The 22,836-nt window shown below is 47.8% G+C and overlaps 1 protein-coding gene across 3 annotated transcripts in view; it reads right to left on the bottom strand.

Moving 5' to 3' along the window:
* The window catches only part of AMBRA1 (autophagy and beclin 1 regulator 1), an 86,799-nt gene that overhangs the window by 23,162 nt on the left and 40,801 nt on the right, over positions 1 to 22,836 (bottom strand). For 2 of the 3 annotated variants that reach the window (XM_040409160.1, XM_040409162.1), the window contains exons 8-14: positions 21,811 to 21,897; positions 20,098 to 20,277; positions 16,192 to 16,290; positions 15,890 to 15,990; positions 3,335 to 3,445; positions 3,051 to 3,239; positions 2,813 to 2,967 (exon numbers count right to left, since the gene is read on the bottom strand). In XM_040409160.1, the coding sequence (XP_040265094.1) occupies positions 2,813 to 2,967; positions 3,051 to 3,239; positions 3,335 to 3,445; positions 15,890 to 15,990; positions 16,192 to 16,290; positions 20,098 to 20,277; positions 21,811 to 21,897 (922 nt within the window). The remainder of the gene's footprint in view (positions 1 to 2,812; positions 2,968 to 3,050; positions 3,240 to 3,334; positions 3,446 to 15,889; positions 15,991 to 16,191; positions 16,291 to 20,097; positions 20,278 to 21,810; positions 21,898 to 22,836) is intronic. The other variant, XM_040409161.1, reaches the window with a different exon arrangement.

The raw sequence follows: 22,836 nt of genomic DNA on the forward strand, positions 1-22,836 counted from the left end.
ACCTACAAAAGGTTGATCTTATCCGTTGGCGGGGGCGTCGCTAATAAGACAACCCGACAGACGTTACCAAATATCAATACAGACAATGAAAGCAGCAAAACACAATTAAAATGGTAGAAGTGCATCTGCTCATTGCAGCTTGTCTAGACGCTGGTCAGATAATGAGGAGCCCGTTCACCGCGACCTGCCCGACAAGTCTCAGAACGCTGTCTTGTCTTTCAATGACCAGAGAGAGAATCATCAATGGATGCCAATCGGTGCACAGATGAGGACGCCAATCGATTGTATCAAACAAAGACAATTCCATCCAATTATTAGCAGTATTTCATCTAATAAGGGACTGCGTTATTGCTAGGATATGTCATAGCTTCGTGGTCGACCTGCAGTAGAGGGGGGGGGGGGGGGGGGGGGCAGCGCTGTGGCCCCTTTGCTGTTTTTCCCCTGGCCCCCCGCTGTGTGGCAGGCAGCTGTTCCCAGTACGGCCAGGAGCGCTGCGGTGTATGGAAAATGTAGCTGCGGAGGCAGCACCACGTCAGTCCTGCGGCTCCTTCATTCTCTTCATTCTCAAGATTAGTGGGGTCCAAGCAGTCGGATCGCCGCCGCCGATCATAAAGGATTGGCAGATCCTAGCGATAATTTACAAGATAGGAAGACCCCTTTAAATTAACTGACATGACAGGTGACAGGTTGGGGCGGTGGGTGCTGAATTCTACACCAATACGGTATAGAACCTATAGGTTCTGCCGCACGGCACCGCTAAAATCAATGCCCCTCAACTGTGTTCCCACCTCACGCAATATCAACGATTTTAGGTGGAACTTCCCGTCGCCTGATCACACAATATCCTCTTACCATAAACCGGAAAGTGAATTAAAGAGAGGACCTCTCGCCTCTACGGACAGGTCTGTTTTAGTAGTAATGACATTCCCATTGAAATAACAATCCTGGTGCATGGTATAACTCCTCAATTATTCCTCCTGGAAATGGATGAATAAACTGATATCTGGTTGTTATTATCCCTGTCGTCATTGGACACAGTCTGAACGGACAGTGTCAGACCAGGTAGGGGCACACCCCATTAACAAGTTCAATAGCTGTCGAACGATCGTTCGGCCAACAGCTCTCTCTCCGGATTCCCTCATAACTCCCGTAAGCAATAACTCTCTACGGAAACACACTGGGTAGATGCAAAACGCCATCTTGTTTCGTAGAACGGTACATTCTTTGCGGGGCTGTAAACCGAGGATTACAGATGTCTCCTGCAGGAGAGGGTTTACAAGGAGACCGTTCACAAAATACTTTGGGAGATCACTGCCCCCTTCTGCAGCATGGCAGGGGTGTCAGGACTTCAGCACCCTCCTTCTGCCCGGCACCTGCGAGGACGGGGCTCAGGTTGGCGGTGGGGATGAGTCAAAACAAGGAAATGGATTCAGTCTCAATATAGCAAAGCGAGGGAGGCAGCAGCCGACATATTCTTGGCACGTGCTCAGATTCCGATACAAACACAAATCAGCCCCGCATGCTAAGCTTCCACGCTGGCCGCCCTGCACGCCAATTTTTGTCCTGGCACTGCCGTCACAGTGGAGGTCTACGAGCAGCGGCTGTGCACAAACTAATGGGTTTTTAGGGCAATGTGCATACTCTGGTGGGAAGAAAGGGAAGGTGGGTTACTAGATTGGAATCGGGGGGATGATCGGTGGCTGCATCCTCTTCTGTGCAGACATTCGGCTACAGTCCAGCGCCTGCGCAGGAGAGCATGCAGCCGTAGTTGGGTATGAGTAAGCCACGTAAACTCCTCCATTTTGCTTCCCGTGGATGGGTCGGCCGCAGCCCCTTCAAGATGCTCTGAAGTACCTACCTCCTGACGTGGTAAATCCTAGGGCTGCACACTAAATACTTTTGCAAAGGCTTTGTACGGTTCAGTTCCTCTGTTATCTCTCCTGGAAACGTATCAATAACAAGGGGGTAGTCGGTGCCATTTCCTGTCAAAGGGGTGGGTCCCTACGTGGGTTGGCACAGCCAATACTGATTGGATAATGGGAGTAGGGATCCACACTTATCGCTAGAAAAGGTCCCCTAAAGTGCGCAGCCACACTCCTATTTTGGGAAGTCCCATAGAAGTGAATGGAGGAACCGCTCTAGAAATAAGTGCGGGTCTCAGAAGTGGGTGACACAACCCGTTTAAAAAGGAATAGAAATTGCATGGCAGATAAAAAAAAAAAAGCACAGAATGGGTAAAAAAATAAAAAGCAATATTCACCGATCCTCTGCCACTGATGCTCTTATAGTTCCCGATCCCCCATTAGCCTCTGCTCCCTTGCATCTCTGGATACACAGGCAATTCCTGCGCAGCCAATCACAGGCTGAGGCGGGTCACCACCAAGGCCAGTGATTGGCTAAAGGAGCATTTTCTGCATGTGTAAAGGGACCAGGAAGCAGAAACCAGCGAGAGACTGGAAAGCATCGGAACAGCAGCAACAGGGGATTGGTGAGTACTGCATTTTTTTAAACCCATTCTGCACCTTTTTTCAGAAATTTTAAACAACCCCTTTAAAGTGACAACAAACCTTGAAAAAGAATAAAGCAAATACCTTTGGTGCACACATTGTGGCGACATTGATTTAAAGCGTCTGGATTTCTCCGTCAGGAAGAACTCCAGGTAAACTAGACTGACTCCGGTCCATGTGGCCAAGGTAATGAGCCGAACCCCTTGATTCTAATGAGCGGTGGGTGTACCAGCTTACAGACCCCTCCACAATCCTCGTCTAATGTCACCCTACCCCAGTGTTGGGCACTCAGGATATAAACTCACTCTCATAGAAGTCTCCCCTCCGTGGGGTTTCTGGAGTCGGAAGACTTGAGCCACCATGTGCTCTGTGGTAGGATGCAGCAGGATCCTGCGGGAGGCCAGGCCCACCATGACGTATCGGCCCATAGGGGACAAACTCACAGAGATGGCGTTGGGACCTGCATAAAGAAGAAAGGCCAGTGTGAGGATCAGAAGTCCAAGGTCATTTCACAGACAGGATCAATGGGGGACCCCAACATACCAAAACGCTTGGTGAACAGGATCTCGCCTAGGTTGTGTGGGGCCAAGGAATAGACCGCCAAAATGCCCTCGTCCGGGAAACCTCGCTGGCTGCTCGGTATAAAGGCGGCAAGGAGCTGCCCGTCAGCAGAGATGTCACAACTGGCGTCATTGTAGATCTTGCAGTTCTGAACCAGCACGTTAGCAGTAGCTGCAGACACATAAAGGGGGGGGGGAGCCATGAGAGATTGGGGCAAAACCGGCAACATGGAAGGTAGCAGGACAATCCCATGGGGGATCACATACCATTACTGATCTCCGGCAAGTCATATTTGGTAAAGTCCCACCACTGCAATCTGTAGGTCGTGTTTGCAATATTACTGGCCACAGCGGACTGTCCATCTCCGATCACAGCGCCTTTGAAAACAAAACGAAAATCATGACAGTTTGTCACGCAGCAAAATACTGATTGCAACACATACAAGTACACAAAATTCTTTCAGATTTTCCCACTGAAAGAAAAATCTTGCCTTCTTTGCGGCACTTCTTGTGGAGGACCAAAGACATCTATGCATTGTACAGCCAGAATACCGATTTTTCCCTTTAAATGGCTCCGATAGCAGATTTGTCCCTATGACACTGGCTGACCTGTTACATGTGCGCTTGGCAGCTGAAGACATCTGTGTTGGTCCTATGTTCCTATGTGCCCGCATTGCTGAGAAACATGATGTTTTAATATATGCAAATGAGCCTCTAGGAGCAACAGGGGCGTTACCATTACACCTAGAGGCTCAGCTCTCTCTGCAACTGCCGAGCTCCCTGCACTATGGATTGACAGGGCCGGGGTTGATGATGTTTATACTACCTGGTTCTGTCAAAGTGCAGGGGGCGTGGCAGTTGCAGAGAGAGCAGAGCCTCTAAGTGAAACAGTAACGCCCCCGTTGCTCCTAGAGGCTCATTTGCATATATTAAAACTGTATTTCTCTCAGCAGTGCGGGCACATATGAACATGGGACCAACACAGATGTCTTCAGCTGCCAAGCGCACATGTAACAGGTCAGCCAGTGTCATAGGTACAAAACTGCTGACAGATGCCCTTTAAGCCCAATTAATAAAACCCCTATATTAAAATATTTGTCCCATACGGCAAACTGTGAAACGGAAAGAAAAAGTCAAAATGGCCGATTTGCCATTTTTTGGTCGCTTCACCTCCTACAAAAAAAAATTAAATAAAAAAAAAAAAGTGATCAAAAAGTCATACACCCACCCAATGATATCAATGAAAAGTACAGATCGGCCCGAAAAAAAAAATGAGCCTTCACATAGCTCTGTAAACATAACTACAAATGTGAATGAAAAAAAATATATAAGTTATGGTTCCGGAGAGGCAGGGAGTGAAAAAACGAAAACGCAAAAATGAAAAATCCTCTGGAGCTGAAAGGGTTAAATGCCCATTTTTGGAAAATAAAATAAAAAAGGACCACAGTCCGTTTCTCTTTACATTATTCCGTATCCAGCCATTCCAAATTTGGAAGACACTTTAGTTGTTCAAAAAACCATTAATGGCAGGGAGGCTGCGACCAAACATCTCTTAGCAACTATACAAATAGTGTGAAACAAACCAGGTAAATGACGCGGTTGCACTCGAGCTCCCGGAATGTTTTCAGGTTGGCAATGAAAGACGTAAATGCACAGCAGAATGTGGTTATGCTATCTGATACAGACGTGTATATTGATCTTGCCCATGATCTCACAGTTTTTAGAGGAATTACCATAATTTTTGGACTATAAGACTCACTTTTCTCCCCATAAGCGAGGGGGGAAAATGTCAGTGCGTCTTATAGTCTGAATGGTTATTAGCATGCGGGAGGCGCGGGGAGTGGCGAGTGAATCACTGCGCTGGCTCTACTCACCGCTCCCTTGTCTACTTCCGGGCCCCGCTCTGCACGGTGTCTCGATTGCGTACAGAATCAGGACGTAACGCACGTAGGTGCACACTATCAACTGACACTGTGAAACGTCAGGTAACAGTGCAGCGTGGGCCGGAAGAAGACCGTGAAGAGGTGAGTGCCGGATCTGCAGAGTGGCAGCGCCTTCCGGAGCAAGAGAGGTAAGTTTTTTTTTTTATGTTTGATCTGAGGGCGGACGGGGGTCTGATCTGAGGCTGATGGAGGTTGGGGGTCTGATGAAAAATATATATATATTATATATTTTCTTATTTTCCTAAATCCTTGGTGCATCTTATAGTCAGAAAAAAAAACTGGTACATTCTGTGGTTCAAGGTGTGAATTTGGGCGTCCGTTCTCTCAAACAGGCAGAATTTTTGGTGATTGACCACCCTATTATTGCTATTTTTCATTCACAAGCCTCCCACCTCCACTTCGCTTCTACCCCATTGCGGCGGAATTTGGTCCTCTCAATGAAAGGCTGGGATGGTGGCCGATAGCCTTTTACGACCTCTGTAAGGCCTGTTACCTAGTTATGTACAAGACACAAAACATGTGCGGTTCCAGTTAGATAAGATCAAATGGCAACCTGATTATGCTTGGATGACAGCGGACGTTCATTCCTTATACACGGCGATCCCGCACGACCAAGCAATTCAGGCTTTGAAATGGGTTTTAAACATTTACACTCTGTACGCCGCTGATGTCAAGGGATACTTAATATTCAGTCATTTATTATATGTTGAAACATATCGGGGTCACTTATTAACACCGGCATTTTAGACGCCGGTCGCATGTTGGATACGTTTTTCCTTCGGGTTACTGGTGCGTCCATCGAAGCTAAATTCTCCCCTTTGATTGTATATATTATATATATATATAGCATATTGGGAATATAAGCACATTTTTTCTGAATAAAAAACATTTCTGCAGTGCATTGCGTGGTTTGGCCGCTACATCGACGACGTCCTCTTGATTTGGGTCGCCGATGTGGCAATGCAGTTAAATTTTTATAAATAATTCAGTGAATTTGCGCTTTTATTTTACGTTCCATCCTGCAGAGATACAATTTTTGGATTTATCATTGGTCGGGGATGTATCATCAGGTCTGAAACACACCGAGATGTTTCATAAAGGAGACAATACTATTTTGCAGGCTACATCCTGCCATCCGCTCCATACAATCAGGAGTGTACCTGTAGGCGAGCCCATTAAAGCCAAACGAGACTGCTCCTCTGATACTTTCCTCAGACATTCCGATAACAGATATAACTGGTTATCTGCACGAGACTCTCCAGATTGGATGCTGTGCTTGTGATAAAGTATCTAGGAGCAGAAATTAATTAAAGGGGTATTCCGGTTAGATTAAGTTATCCCCTATCCACAGGATAGGGGATAACTATTAGACCTATGGGGGTCCTACCACTAGGACACCAACTGATCACAAGACTGGGGGTCCCTTTACCCCCTGCAGTCCCATTGAAATGAACAGAGCAGCCGGTCGCACATACGCATGGGCGCTGCATTAATTTTTATGGATGTACTGGAGATAGCAGAGTACAACACTTCCCCATCTCCGGAACTCCCATAGAAATGAATGGAACGACCGTAAACACATGTCCGACCGTTCGTTTCAAGGTGACTGCAGGGGTTGTGGGGCCCCCGTACTCGTGATCACTGGGGGTCCCAGCGGTAGGACCTTCACAATCTAATGGTTATCCTCTATCCTGTGGATAGGGGATAACTTAAAGGGGTATTCCCATCTTGGACATTGGAGGCATATTGCTATGCCCCCAACGTCCGATAGGTGCGGGTCCTAGCTCTGGTGCCCGCAACTATCTTTAGAACGGCGCCCCACAAAGTGCCGGAGGGCGCACTGCGGATTTGCGGCCGCCCTCCATTTATTCATTTCAATGGGACTGCCGAAAAGGCTATTTCCTAAAGCCCCAGACATTAACGGAGCAGTGGTCGCGCTTGCGCAGTGTGCTTCTCATTTATTTCAATGGGACTTCCGAAGCGTGTTGCTCAGCTATTTCGCCACTCGCACAGAAATGAATGGAGGGCAGCAGCGGTGCGCCCTAGTGCACCTTGTGGGCTCCGTTCTAACGACAGGTGCGTCCGGGCCCCAGCGGTGGGACTCGCACCTATCAGACATTGGGGGCGTATCCTAGCAGTTTGGAGCCAATCCATTTTAATGGAAAATTTGGATGTGGAATCTGCATGAAAAACAAACCACTCATCACTTTGAGCGGAGAAAAAAATGAAAAATAAACACATTGTGTAAATTACCTTGTGGTTTTCCTACTGAAATCCATGGGAAATCTACGGCAAGGCTTCAGGTGTAGAATCCACGGCAAAGAAAATGCAGAGCAAAGTCACCCTGAGGGGATTGTTCACACTCGTGGGATTTTGACACAGGTTCCGCACCTCAATTCACACCCGATACATGGGAATGCGGTTTCCGCGACCACGACGCCAGGCATCGTAAAAATTCTGTACGGAATTTCTCGCAACGGAAAGCCAAAGGATTAGCTGCATTGTCATCCTTGGCGTTTCAGGTCGAAATAATAGACATGAAGCTGGAAATCCAGGCAGAAAATCCTTGAGCGAATCTGGGGCACCCCCCGCCGCGAATCCTCGGAGGATTTCTGATGGGAAATTGTCATTAGGCCCTAATCTGACGTCACATACAAAGAGTCTTATTTCGTTCTTATTTGACCAAAGCGGTCGAAAGGGATGCAAGAGACAAAAAGGGTCTGCAGAAGTCAAGTCTAAAAGCCAATATAAAAAAAATGTATAAATAAAAAATAAAAAAAACTGCGCCGCCGCTTACTCAGGAGTTTCATGCCCTGAAAATTCTCAAAGGGAAGAGACGGGGAGGTCAGTGGAACATGTACCATGCAGCCTTTCAAGACGGGGCCCCGGGGCCTGTACACTCCAGAAGCTGGTTAATGGAGAGGAAGGGGGCGATGTCAGCAGACGAGACTTCCTAATGCAGGTCCTATTAGGCCGCCTTCACACTCCGCAGAACTGTCCCCATGAGGCTGATGGCTCATTAGGGAAAACTCATTTGCAGCGGCTTCGAGCCAGACAAAAAGCTGGACGCTCAATATGGGGACGGTTAATGGAGAGAGACTCGTTTGCCGCTGCCCTTTCATTTAGGAGAGTAAACTAATTAATGTTCTAGCTTCGTCTACTGAAGCGGGGAGGTCGCGGGCCGGTCAGACCATCGGCTACGGCTGGAGAGTCGATGCTTTCACAAAGGGCGAAAAATGCCCGGGCGCTGGTATTTAAAGGGAAGCTGGGGGAAGACTGCAGGCTGTTTGCGCATCGAATAAATAGGTCCTATGGAGGAGGGTCGGCATCAATGTTGGCCCCCACGAGCGCCAGGCCGCATCAGCCTTGGTGGAAGCTGTATGGTCAGCCACTGACTAACAGGACACCCCCGTAGCTTTCAAAAACAGCCACTGACGTAAGGTGCTACCATTCCCCTGACAAAGGGCTGTGTGCCTGCATGGTCTAAGTGTGGAAACCAATAGCAAAAACGGCATCACTGCCGTGACATTTGAACACAGGCGTCGGTACTCATTGGACAGGGCAACACTGTGTAGGGCCACAACCCCAGTTGTCAACTTATCCTAAATTTCTAGGGGGAACAGAGGAAAAGACAACACGGTGTTCTAACAAAGGACGCTCTTTAAAGGGGTTATCCAGGAATTTGATATTGATGGCCTGTCCTCAGGATAGGTCACGGATATCAGATCGACGGGGGTCCGATTTCCTGCAGCCTCACCAATCAGCTGTTTGAAGAGGCCGCGGTGCTCACTGGAGCTCTGGTCAATCTCTTCACAGCGCCGTACACTGTAGAGTGGTTGTGCTTGGTATTGCAGCTCAGCTTCATTCACTTGAAGGTGACTGGACAGTGCCTAGGCCATGTGACCGATATACGATGACATCACATGATCTAGGAAGAGGCCTAAATTCATAAACACTCGTTATTGCTGAACTCTTTTGAAACTTCCATTATCTGAATTGATCGTTTTAGAGGGTACTTCCAACTAAACCCATCTTCTGGCAGGTCACGAGATCTGACAACCACCGATCTTCAAGACAAAGCTGCGGTCTACAGAACTCCCCGATCCCAGGGCCGCTTGTTTGATTTCCAACATTTCCTTGCGGACCGTAGGCAGAACCATACATTTCAATGGGTCAGCAGAAAAAAAAAAACGGAAGTTACGCCTAGTGCATTCCTTTTCCGTATGTCCATTCTGCAAAAAAAATAAAAATGTAAAAAAAAAAAACAGAACCTGTCCTATTATTGTCCGCATTACGGACAAGGCTAGGACTGTTCTATTAGGGGGCAGCTGTTCCGTTCCGCAAAATACATATGGTCCGGTGCATGAGCCCTTAGGGATACATTCTCTTTCTAAAGGGTTACTGAGTTTTCATAAAACTTTTGACGCGCTCCACCGACGGCTAGAACGAAGGAGAGAGAAGCGCTTGCAGATCGGGCGCTCTCTCCTCGCTGCAGGAGACGGGCTCATCAGTGTAAACAGCTGCGCACATCAATGCGCTGCAGAGGTAGAAATCTCTAAGCAGTACTAAAGGGGTTTGCATGCTCCACGGCACACTGCTGCCTCGTCAGTTTTACAAATTGGTGGGGTCTTTAATCACAAACTTGGCACAAGAGAAACAAAAAAACGATCTCCCCTATCATTCAGGAGGGAAAGAGGCTGCAGACCCCGAACATTACAGCAGCCTCACTGGATATCTACGCTACTGACCCCATTGCAACGGCTCAAGAGCGACCGTTAAGTACAAGTAGCCGAGGGGTACAGAAACCGCTTTTCCTTTCTCCAGGTTTTATCTCTCATGATCTGTCTAATAAGCCGAAACTTCCCACCATCTCTCACCCGTCCGCTATAGCCCCTCCAGCCAGAAAAGGTAATGGTCAGCTAGGGCGATCAAGTCCCCAGATGTCAGAGCTGACCGGAAAAAAAAAAGAAAAGAAAGAAATCGAAGGACAATACTAATTAACTGCGAGCTTAGGGTGCTTTCACACTAGCGTTATTCTTTTCCGGTATTGAAATCCGGTAAAGGGTCTCAATACCAGAAAAAAACACATTTGTTTTGTCCTAATGCATTCTGAATGGAAAGCAATCCGTTCAGTATGCATCAGGATGTCTTCCGTTCTGTCCCTAGTACGGTATTTGACCGGACAAAATCCCGGACAATACCGCACTTGCCGGATCCGGCATTCATTTCCATAGAGATGTATTAATGCCGGATCCGGTACCAAGTGTTCCGGAAATTGCCGCGTCGCCGGATCCAGTTTTCCGGTCTACCTATAATGCGCCGGGATATAGGAGGAGCTAGTATCGCCTTTGAAATTTCGTCTAACGTATCCGGGGAAAAAAAAGGATATCAGTTTGCACACTGTTTGCCGGATCCAGCAGTGACTTCCGGCAACGGAACTGCCTGCCGGACTCTAACAACGCTAGTCTGAAAGTAGCCTTACGAGTTTATTACCGGGGGAAAGCAGAAGTGACTGAGAAGAAGAGCTGCTCCAATATCATAGTGCACCTCCTATCATCCGGGCTCATGATCATGGAGCTCAGGGACTGGGAGGAGCGCACCGTCGGGCCCTAAGGGTGTATGCACAAGGTCCGTATTACGTGTGGTTTTCATGCGGAAAATCTGCAGAGTGAGGGCTCATGCACATGAACGTGTGCTGGCCGTGCCTGTATTGCTGCACGCAAACAGCGGGTCCGCAATATACAATCGCTGGCCGCGCGCACCCCGTTTCACCTATTGAAGTGATTGAGTCCGCAATCCGGAAGATATAGAGCGGACGGCCATGGAAGCACTATGGCATCTGTGGTATTTCGGTCCGTGCCTCCTCAATGCAAAAAAATAGAACTTGCTCTATTTTTTGAGGTACGCACAGATTGCGGACCCATTTAAGTTGAATGGCTCGGCGCAGACCACACGGACGGCGCCCGTGCATTGGGGACCGCAATCAATGCATGAGCCCTAATATACTACCAGGTAAGCAGATGTGTGGATCATCAATGCAAAGGGCGAGACATCTGGGGCTAAATCCGCATTAAAATCTGCAAGTGACCGATGCAGATTGTGGGGTGGAATTGCAGTGAAAGCCACCTGGAAAATCTGCACAAACTACCCCGCTGTGTGCATGTACCCTGGGGGTCGGAGCGGTCTAGCGATGCCTATGGAGTAAGGCTAGGTCTACACGACGGCATTTGTCGCACCAATGTTGCGCGACAATTTTTATAATGTCAGTCTATGGTGTTGCACTGCAACATGTGACATGCTGCGGCTGCGACAGTTGCAGAAAAATCCATCTTGAATAGATTTTTTGCGGCTGTCGCATTGCAGTATGTCGCAGTGCGACACCATAGACTGACATTATAAAAATTGTTGCGCGACATTGGTGCGACAAAATATCGCCGTGTAGACCTAGCCTAAGGCATATTCCGTCTCATATACTCAGGTCGCTGCCTTCAACTTATCCCTCTTTGGGCGAAATATCACAGGGGGACAGCGAAAAACGCAGCAGCTGCAGGGCTTTTTAACGCGGTTTGGCAGAAGGAAAAGTAGTTTTCCAGCAAAATTAAGGGGCCACGTATATCAATTTACAAACTGCAGCAGCCGCAGTCTCACTCTTTTGGGAAGGGAAGACACGTAGGACACGTCACCAAGTGATTAGGCAAAACAGCCTTCACTTGTAGCAGGAGGAGCTCATACGGGTTAAGACAATGGGACACATCTTCCTCTTGATTGATTCATAAATAGGGGCACGACATGGCGGTATAAAGTCTGATTGTTAGAAGTCTGAGGTCGAGGGCACGATAAGATAAAAATAATAAATAAATAAATAAATAAAAATAATCAGAAACAGGTCAAGTGTTTAAATGGGGAGCGATCACCTCTCCTGACATGTCTGTCTTAAGAAATCATTGTCTTCTACATAAAATAACATTTCTGCAGCATCTATTATTCCTGTTAGAACTTATAAATGAATCGACAGCAGTTTGCCATGAAGGTCCTGTTGGGTGTCACCAGTTGGGAGCGTGTCCCTGCAGAGGCTGAAACTATCCAACCAGTGCTGACAGTGTCAGACTTTGCAGGGACACAAGCCTTTGACAAGGGAATGGCACTGCTCCGTTGTTTACTCACCCTAATAACAGGAATAATAGAGGGACGCCACAACGTAGAAGTCCTAAGAATAGATGCTCCAGAATCATCGCTACATGAGGAATGCAAGGAGTTACTAAAACAGACAGGTCAGGAGAGGGGAAAGGTCTTCTCGAAAGAAAACTAGCAAATTTTGCTTGCGGTAAAATCAATCGGGCAACCTCCTTACAGAATAAAGCTGGCGACCAGCCTGTGATCAAAAGCTGCGGTGGGTGCCTCGCTCTAGTGCTCATTTGCATTCAGTAGAAATAGGAGTGCGACCATGATGATGTCACCACATTAAGTCACTGGCCCTTTAAGAGTTCATATGGTTGGGTTTAGGCACCGTCGGTGCAATTTAAAGGAAAATGTGGATAGGACTATTTTATCCATCATGTATAACTGAACAAAACTGAACTGTTGTGTGTCCCCACAGACATGAATTAGAACGCCTCTTAAAGGCTTCCGTTTTGCTTTCCGTCCTAAAATTCCGTTATAACGGAATTCCCCAACGCCAACGTGAACCTGCACTTAGAGATCATTCAGTTATTTCTACTATACCCATGTATCATTGGATGAATTCCATTTAAAAAGCCCACGGCCTCTGATTACCCGCAGCCACCCATAGTTGGCACCAGAGAGACCGCTTCCTTCTAGGGGAGAGCTCATTTGCATATTGTTTCCCAGGGCGCACTGCCTGTCTCCTAGGCCAGCTGGGTCTCCCCAAGGAGCGTCAGTGCCTTCCAAGAACTCTCCGAAAGCACCGCCGTAAAGCAAGGAAGAGTCTAGTCTGTCTGCTGCCGAGCTTCCCATCCAGAACTGCACAGGTTAACACGTATTTCTTCACATCTGCTTCCTGACCCAGCACTGACAGCCGCCGCAGATATGACATTTCAGAGAGACTCTGCAGGCTGACGGCTCGTCCGCTGGGAGATTAGTTTCCAAATTATCTGCCGAGAACAATTCTGCGGCTGATTTAATGCTCAATCGACTATTAAATGGCAGGGAAGATCATGCGAAGCGGCTCCCTGAAGCCCTGAGACAAAAGGGAGGGAAAAAAAAGACGGATTCCAAGATGGGGATGTGGTCGCAGGTTACAGGAGGACAGACGGGGCCCCTACATGTTGCTGCAGCCTTTATACAAGTCTTCCCAGGGACCAGGCCGCTTTAATTATACTAAGTCCCCCCCAAGTAATAGAATTCCGTAACTACGGCAACAAGAAAAAAAAAAAAAAAAAAAAAAAAAAAAAAAAAAGAGGGGGGCATCAAGTATTGCATGGTTTAGGACTTAGGACAGCAAAAGGAAGCGTCCTGCTCGCAACAAGGCTTTTCAAGGGTAGCATCCAGCTGCACGTCGTCATAGCAACCGGAGCGCTGGTTCTGCTCTCCCCTCGTTAGATCGAGAGGTAATTGGGTTAATTATCCCCTCACGGAAAGGTTTCCTGATGCACCCAATTCAAGGGGGTCACCGGAATAACGAAGGCGGCATCTGCTGGAAATATCCTCTTTGGTTCTGAGATTCCTTAAAAGAAAACACCTTTGAAATCCCGAGACGGCGCGAAGCCGGGGAGGGCGATGGAGGGGGGGGGGGGGGGGGGGGGAGGCGTGGATGGAAGATCTGCCAGGGCTGCGGGGAAAACGTGGAAAAACCTGGCTAAGTCTAAAAGACATTAAATATATGTATTAAAAAAATGCTAATCACATGGACATTAGTTATAATGGGAGATTCCTAGAGCACCCGATCAGCCGCCACCTCCGGACCATGAAAGCAGCGCCCCCATGGGCAACAGCTCCAGATTGGCACTAACTTGGCTAAGTTTTCCCCGTCACATATCAGACATAGCAGAGAGGAGTTTGTCTATAGACCTGGACGGACCTTAAACCGTTGACTATGGGGCCGGCCAATAGCTCTCCCCATAACAGAAATATCGATGTTCACAATCCTGAAATAAGCCGTACCCCCGGGCAGCTCTACTAGGAGCTCTCCTGGGGTCAAGGCACTTGGATTCCACATTTGCCCACATAGAGAATCACAGACTTAAAGGGGCTCTACAGTTTGTTTAAACTGATGATCTATCCTCTGGGTAGATAATCAGCATCTGATCGGCGGGGGTCCGACACCCGGCACCCCCACCGATCAGCTGTTTTTAGTATTGCATATCTATTGTGAGTGGAGCTTAGATTTAAAGTAGTTAGAGGGGAGATCAGTGCTGCAGCAGGCGGCCCCCCTAGCTAGAGACAGAGCGGCTCCAGCCTCGTCCCCCCTCGCAAACAAAGGCCTGATGCACACAACTGGGTCCATACTGCAGTCTGCAAACCACAGATCCGCCAAATACGGACACAATCCATGTGCACTCTGCATTTTTTTAACTCCCATCACTAGAGAAGACTGTTCAGACAAGAATAGGACAGGTTTTAGAATTTGTGGAACGGACAGCACACAGGTGACCTCCGTGTGCAGCCTTTTTTTTTTTTTTTGCAGACCTATAGAAATGAATGGGTCCATGTGCAAGAAGCAAAAAAAAAAAAAAAAAACAACAACACACACACACACGTAAGGGTACTTTCACACTAGCGTTAAAGTTTTCCGGTATCGAGTTCCGTCACAGGGTCTCAATACCGGGAAAAAAAACCGCTTCCGTTTTGTCCTAATGCATTCTGAATGGAAAGCAATCCGTTCAGTATGCATCAGGATGTCTTCCGTTCAGTCACTTTTACGGTATTTGGCAGGAGAAAATACCGCAGAATGCCGTGGTATTTTCTCTGGCCAAAATTCTGGAACACTTGCCGGATCTTATATTGAAATGTATTAATGCCGGACCCGGTACCAAGTGTTTCGGAAAAACGGATCCGGTTTTCCGGCCTGTGCATGCACAGACCTTTTAATCTGTGAAAAAAATAAATACTGGATCCGTTTTTTCGGATGACACCGAGGAGACTGATCCGGTATTTTAATGCATTTGTCAAATGGATCCGCAAACAAATGGTATCTGTTTGCATATGGAACTGCCTGCCGGATTCCTCCAACGCTAGTGTGAAAGTACTCTAAAATACAGTTGTGTGTAGAGATGAGCGAAGTATTGGAAAATTCAATTTGGCTGCTTTGCCGAATTTTGCAAAAAAAAAAAATTGCTTCGTGACAAAGCGCATTTCTTTGTAAGTAGCGAGTACAATGACAGGGCACGGCAATTATGCTGCTCCCAGTCATTGTACCCCTCAGGTGTTGTGTTCATACATGATCGCCGCATCTGATAGCAATAATATAGTAAATTTAATAAAAAATCATACTTACCCATTTGATGGTGAAGAGCTAGCCAACGCCATCTTGATTAAAGATCTAGAGGGAAATCTAACCCGGCCCGTGATGATGTCATCACCCTGGCCGGCGTGGTGACGTCATAAGTCACCACGCACGGGATTTTGTGAGAGATCTTCCATCAAGATGATGGCAGCCGGGTCTTCGCACTCAAACGGATGAGGCATGTATGATTTTTTTTTTACACCATTTCAGGTCTAATCGATTCATTAGCACGAAGAAATTCGGCTTCAAGGTGAATCGAATTTTCCCTGAAAATTCGGATCAAATTCCACTTTGTGCAGTTCGATTCGCTCAACACTGCTTGTGTGCATGAGCCCTGTTTCCCGTGCACGAGCGCTGGAGGACAAATTAGACAAGTATAGATCTATTTTCCAGAATCAAGGGCATCTCCGGCCTCACCTGCCAAGACTCTGTTGACCGAGGAGTGCGTGGCTAATCCTGGCTGACCCCGCTCATGAAATATTCCAGCGTACGGAAGGTATTCAGGCAGTAGAAACCTCCTGTAAGGATAGGAAAAGGGACAAGAATAAAGGCAAAGTCATTAAACGCGAGGAGATCAAAACACAGGGAGGGTGAAGCTTCTCGTGGAGATCAGAGAAGGCGAGGGCGACAGAAGCGACAGGAAGACGTGACGGAGACAGGCTGAGACTGTCACAACGAGTATAAAATGAGGCAGTAACATCAGGAAAGTATTACTGTACCTGGGTACAAAGCGGCCTAGGGACGGGGCTGACATCCGAGCGTTCCGGGGGGTTCTGTGCCGAGATCGGTCCCCGTTATCCCTGCGGGAAGAATAAGGACTTTATTTACATTAATAATGCGGATGGAAGTAATGTAAAGATTAGTGATAAACCGGTAAAAGTGAAAAATACTCTCGATGCAATGCAAGGTAACGATCTGCTAATGTAAGGGAACATATCAGGCGTAATTCTGGCGCAGATTGCAGAACAACTAGTTGCGCCGTAATCTGTGACTTCTCCCCACTCTCGCTAGGTCTAATTAAGTGGGTGGGGTCCGGCCCGTCTGATTTACCATTTTCTACGCGTGTTTTAGGCCTAGAAAAAGGTCTGAATGTAGAACAGCTCAGAAGCGGTCCTACATTTGGAACTGGCGGAGGATCCGCAGAAGTTATGAAGAGGCCAGCGCCTCTACATAACTTCGGCGGAACCGCCGCCAGATATAGGAGTCATTAAGACCGGCGTCTAAAACTCCGGTCTTAATAAATGTGCCTCACAAGGTCTTGGAAGGTTTCGCCTAACATATATGAAACTACAGTACATGGACTGGAAACACGTGTCCAAGGGATGGAATTGACTTAGCCCTGCTCAGAATCAAGTAGCTGCAGGAAAAGCATCTATACGGACAATACGGTTTTTACTGTGAGAAATTTGAACAATGCATTTTGGGCCCTTCATATCATCGCTAGGAGTCTGACCACTGGGAACATCATCAAATCACAAGAAAGGGGGTCCCCGAGTCCACTAGATGAATGGATCGGTGGTGCTCATGTCACACATGGATCAGTGGAGCCTCCAGCGATCATACATTTGCCCCCTTTCCTGTGGATAGATGGTAAAGAGGACACCCCCTTTAAAGACATGGCTGTTTTAGTAACTACTTGCATTCTCCATGTAGTAATTCTGGAGCCTCTATTCTTAGGAGTCTACATTGTGACATTCCTTGATTATTCCTGCTAGACGCTATGAACAAATTGCAAGCAGTTTGCAATGAAGGTCCAGCTGGGTGATACCAGTTTGGGGGGGGGGGGGGGGGTGTCCCTGCACAGTCTGACATTATCCCATCAGTGCTGCCTGTGTCAGTATGCAGGGACAACCCCCTCAACTGAACTTACATGTCAAACTACTAGCAATTGATTCATGACTTCTAGCAGGAATAATAGAGTAATGGCCCAACATAAACTAGAGTAGATGCTGCAGGATTGTTATTACATGGGGGATGCAAGTAGTTACTAAAACAGACATGTCAGGAGAGGCGATGGCATCTTCAAGCCGGGGGATGTGCTTCCATACACCCACACAATGAGGTCTCCGCTGGTCTTGCTGCTGTGGGCAAAAGCTTTTCGTGGCAACAGAGCTCTGCGGGATTGGCCTGGTTGTCACACCTGAGCCACCCGATCATCCTGAGGTTACATCTCATAGTTGCAAATTACGGTAAGAGACTGCTACCAGCTCGTGATGGCGTCATGATAATTTCCTATTAGCACCTCCATCTAACCCCAGCGACGAGCCATTCTGCTCTTCACGGCCTGGCTAGATCGACTCAAAAGTGGCACTTAAGCAGTTAAGGATGCCCTGGAATATGCGAAAAGCTATTTCTGTGCACAAAGGATCTGCAGGTGCACAGACACAAAGATGAGGCTTCCGGCCTCGCTGTAAAGAGACGGCTGCAACTGGAAGCTGCTGAGCGAGGAGAAAGTACTTTTCCTAAACCGTGTCAGCCCCCCGCGGTCTACGTATCAAAGCTCGTCTCTGACAGTACCCGATGCAAGGCTCTGACAGCAGCAGGTCTCGTCTCCGTTCAGCGGGCAGAAATTCACCTACAAGACACATGTACCAGTAGCACAAGGCTTCAGGGACAATATGAACACAGCTCCATTCAACGACACCATCCCTTCTGGGTCTTCGGAAACCTTGGAAAGGACGTCCCCAATTAGAGGTCCATTTACAGACTGGCTGCATGGATCTTGGGAAGGACGCGATATGCAGATTCTTTTTCACATATAGCCCTGACACATGCATGCCTCTCCCACTGCAAAAAGAATTATTCTACCGCACTATATACAGTATATTATATTTTTTTTTTGCAGGCCAAGCACATGCAAAAAGCACCCTCTCTGCCGAGCCCATTCATAGGCTATGGACAAGTTAGGCATATACGTTGGGTGCATTACGCCCTAAGCATGGTCCTTTCAGTTGGTGGCCATCAATATTTCGCTCTGTGTCAATCACTAGAAGTGGGCATTTCTTGATTCCTTGGATCTGTGAGGGTCTTGGCTGATAGACTCAAGGTAGGCAAGGGATCAGCTGCCGGAAAGCACCATGGCTTTGCTCAGCGTGGTTGGCCCCCAAAAAATGGCCAACCACATGATCTTAGGAAAGTGGAGATGACAAGTCAAAAATGTCTGTCATTCCAGTTTCAATGGTTGGACCACCGCCTATGATATACGCATCATTGATGGGATCAAGGTTTGTGTTGCAATGACCCCTTTAAATGTCCGTGCCGGCCAAAAACTGCTCCCCGACAGATCTCCGCAATACCTTCCCCTACTGACCTTTCTATGAATGGAAGCACTGCACATGATCATATATGATCAGCTACAAGTTTCTTCAGACACCTCCAGGTGCTGTCTAACAAGGAATACCCTAGGAGTGGCGGCACATGCTTGGTACCAGAACAGAGAGCCCCCATGGACAACCTTTGATCTGAGCAGCCGCCATGTAATGCCACTGGTCTGGCGAGAAGCGTAAGAGAAGTTAGGCCAATGGTGATCAGCTGATCGATGGATCATCTTTTTCATTGTGAGGCAACCCCTTTAAACAATACGAGTCAATATCGCACCTTAAAGGGGTTGACCACCTTTTGGATAGGGGTTTGCCAACCCCCCCCCCCAGGCAGACCTGCAAAAGTGAAGCATACTTACCTGCTTCACTTTCGCACCCCGGCTGCCACACTCTGATCCTCCGCCGTCAACATCCGATGTGATACCACTGTAGCCAATCGTTGACCTGCTCCCCTTGTTTCATGTGACACGAGGGGAGCAGTTCACTGCTGCGGTCAGGGATTGGCTGCAGTGGAGTCAAAGTGGATGTTGACAGTGGGGGATTCAAGGGAGGCCGTCGAGGCCATGGAGCAAAGGAGCAGGGACTCAGCGGTGGGGAGCAGGTAAGTACGCTTCCCTTTGCAGGTCTACCCTGGAGGTGGGAATTGCTAGAACCCCCCCCCCCCCTCCCCCAAAAAGGTGGCCAACATGTTTAAGCCGTGCCTCCTTGTCGGCCAAGTCCCTTTTCCTCGAGGTCTCACCCATTGCCGGAAAAGTCGAAAACCGTGTCAAACACTTAGCAAAGATGACTCAAAGCATGTATGCCATTCTTTTGGCGCAATTTCATTAGTAAATCTTCCCGCTGTAAGCTCCTGGACCAGATAACGGGTGGTTTGAGTTTTTTTTCTCAGAAGATTACCAGCGCCAATCTGCACAGGGTAACGGGACGCGGTGTCAGGCGTACAAGGAGAAGTGATAAGTGGATGCCATGTTTACAGCACAGATAAATAGGAGCTGAAATGCGGAGAACTGGCGGTGGATATGGAGAACAGCTCCGGGAGAAAAGAATTTGATTATTTCATGTGTCCCTATTATATCAGGATTACAGATTACACGAGGAGCGACGCCTGCTGAGGGTGGAATGTATAAATAAAAAAAGAGCCGGCAACCTCATTTAAAGGAGACCTTCGCGGGCCGCACTGAACTCCGGTTATACAGCAACCTATATACGGCCAGGAGTAATGGTGGCGGCTCCAGGTCATTTGGGTAAAAGGATGAGACTGAGGATGTGTGTCAGTGTGGGGCAAAAACAAGACATGGCCCTTACTCAAACTCCTCGAACTCCAGGTCTCCAGTCTCCACGGCCCCTTGTCCCTCGCTGGAGGAAGGCGCAGAGGCCGACGATCGCAGCCGGTTCTGCTGGTACCGCATGGAGCGCTGCCGGATGCTGTCCCTCCGAGACAGGTACTGAATCATCCTTTGTGCGTAATAGGCGGCTGGTGATAACCTGCAGAGGGAAGAGAAACGCCGTCAGCACAAATACAAAAAATGTCATCTACAGGCAGAAGACCTGGAAAATGACCAACGTGCCGGAGCTCAGCCGTTATTAGGCCCCGTTCACACCGCAGCTTTTGATTAGAAATTGTGTGTGGATCTTGCTCCAAAAAGTAAACGGCATCCCATTCTGCTTCCATTATTTGAAATGAGAGGCTGCACCGCCAATCATGTGGCCACGGTTTGTAGCCGCAACCGCGCCAAAAAATGCTGCATGAGCACCAGGCACCATGTGAACGGGGACTTAGAAAGAGGACCTGCCCACTCTCCTGACATATCTGTTTTAGGCCTGTCTCACGCTTGCGTTGTGGCTTTCCGGTATTGAAATCCGGCAGAGGGTCTCAAAACCGGGCCGAAACGGATCAGTTTTTGTCCCCATTTATTGTCAATGGGGACAAAAGTGACCAGGATGCATTCTGTTCTGTTTTTTTTATTTTTTTTGACTGGATACAAAACCGCTGCAAGCTGCGTTTTTTGTTCAGTCTGTGAAACTGAACAAACGGGATCAGGCATGAAAATCATTGTAAGGCAATAGTGCTGGATCCGTTTTTTTTCTTGTTAGCGAATTTCTACGGATCCCCCACCCATTAACTTACAATGATTTTCATACCGGATCCGGTTTGTTCAGTTTAGATTTAATACAACCAGATTCGTCAGGAACCGATGCATGCAGATGTATTAAATGGCACGGATAGGTTTAATTCCGTTTTTGAGATCCTCTGCCGGATCTCAGAACCGGAAAAATCCACAACGGAAGTGTGAAACAGGCCTTGGCTTAGTACATACTTGAATTCCCCACAAATCCACAAATCTGAAGCATCTTTTCTTACAATTTTGCATTGTGTTGTTCCTTGGTTAATCCTCCTGGAAAAGCATGACTAAAACTGACAACTGGAGGACGCTATTCTCCGTGTTTATGACGGCATGTCTGCCTAACTCTTAGCTTTTGCGTTTTATGACATTTTGCAAAGGGACACTAAAATAAAGCATAAAAATTCATACGGATGTGTAATCTATAACTCAGGTAAGGGTCGACACTGGCAGAACTGACCCAGTCGCTATGCTGTGGGCGGCAGAAGGGGGTCATCTGGCAATCTCCAGGTCCATGATCGCTATATGTAAGCTGCAAGAGAGAATACCGAAGTGGTTGCAAACTGCCTCGGTCTTCTGATCATCTGTCAGCCGGACACCCAACAGGGTGAATGCAGGAGCTTTAAAACCGCGCAGTAATGTTACAGCTCAGCTTTACATCCTAGTATGATGCACTATAGTTATACTTTTATTTGGTACTTGCTATATAGCTTCTCATTGCTCATTCATAAGTCATTATTCATGATGGATCCCCTACTTTTGGAAAGGTTTATAGGGGGTTATGTTTTGTAAGATCTGCTGTTGGCATGCAGAGGGTTATACAATTCTCTACTGTATGCCAGCACGCCCAGCTTCACCCGGCGCCATGTACCGTAATGGAGACAGAAAGCCTCACCTGGCTGGATCGGGGTAGATGGGATGCTCTCGGGATCCAGTGCCATCATAACGGGACAGAGAGATCAGGGAGGACTCCAGGAGCCGCCTAGAAGAGAAAATTCGGAGATTACTCATACATTACTATAACACTGGTCCAATGCTGGCCACGGCCTGACCCCACAGGCTCTTTCCCTGTCCTATTTACAGCTGGGATTCCGAGCCTTAAAGGTCTCATGGACACGAACGTATTTTGTTTCTGTGTCCGTTCCGTTTTTTTAAGGATAGGATGCGGACCCATTTATTTCAACGGGTCTGCAAAAAATGTGCATCAGTATGTCCGTTCCGTAGCCCCGCAAAAAAAAATAGAACATGTCCTATTCTTATCCGTTTTAGGCATGGTTACAATGGATCTGCAAAAAAAAAAAAAAACGGATGGCATACGGATGTCATCCATTTTTCTTTTTGCGGATCCGCAATTTGCGGACTGCAAAACACATACGGTCATGTAGCCTAAAGCAGAATGTGAGACAGACTAACCAGAGACATGGTGAAGCCCCACCATGTGTTTTAGTCCGTCATGCACAACATGCCTCCAATCTCTAGGTAGTGTTAGTCATGACTGGATTCTTGCAGCAATGGCCGCGCTCGCCTCGTTCGTAGCTTGCCGGCTGCATCTTCTGATGCCTACAGTCCAAGGATCGCAGACAATGAGCCAGCAACTTATGCATAAGTCTGATGAAGGACCTCCGACTGGGCAGAAACGTTTCCTGGACTGAGGCGATCCCTTGCAAAGATTGTGCAGACGTACTCCCCTGACATTGGGCGTGGAAAGACCTAAACGCCCATCAGGCGGTTGGGTTCCTGGGGTAACTGTGTGATGCCCAGCAAGTATCACGCATTGGGTCCTATTCTAATCATTGAGTGCTGCGCAGTCGCTTCTCTCTGCGCTCAACGTCAGACTGGATGGGGTTTGCCTGGACCAGCCCTGTCAGAACATTTTAGGCTACTTTTACACTGGCGTTTTTTGGGTCCGCTTGCGAGATCC

The sequence above is a fragment of the Bufo bufo genome, chromosome 10 (assembly GCF_905171765.1).
Source record: "Bufo bufo chromosome 10, aBufBuf1.1, whole genome shotgun sequence".
Classification (NCBI taxonomy): domain Eukaryota; kingdom Metazoa; phylum Chordata; class Amphibia; order Anura; family Bufonidae; genus Bufo; species Bufo bufo.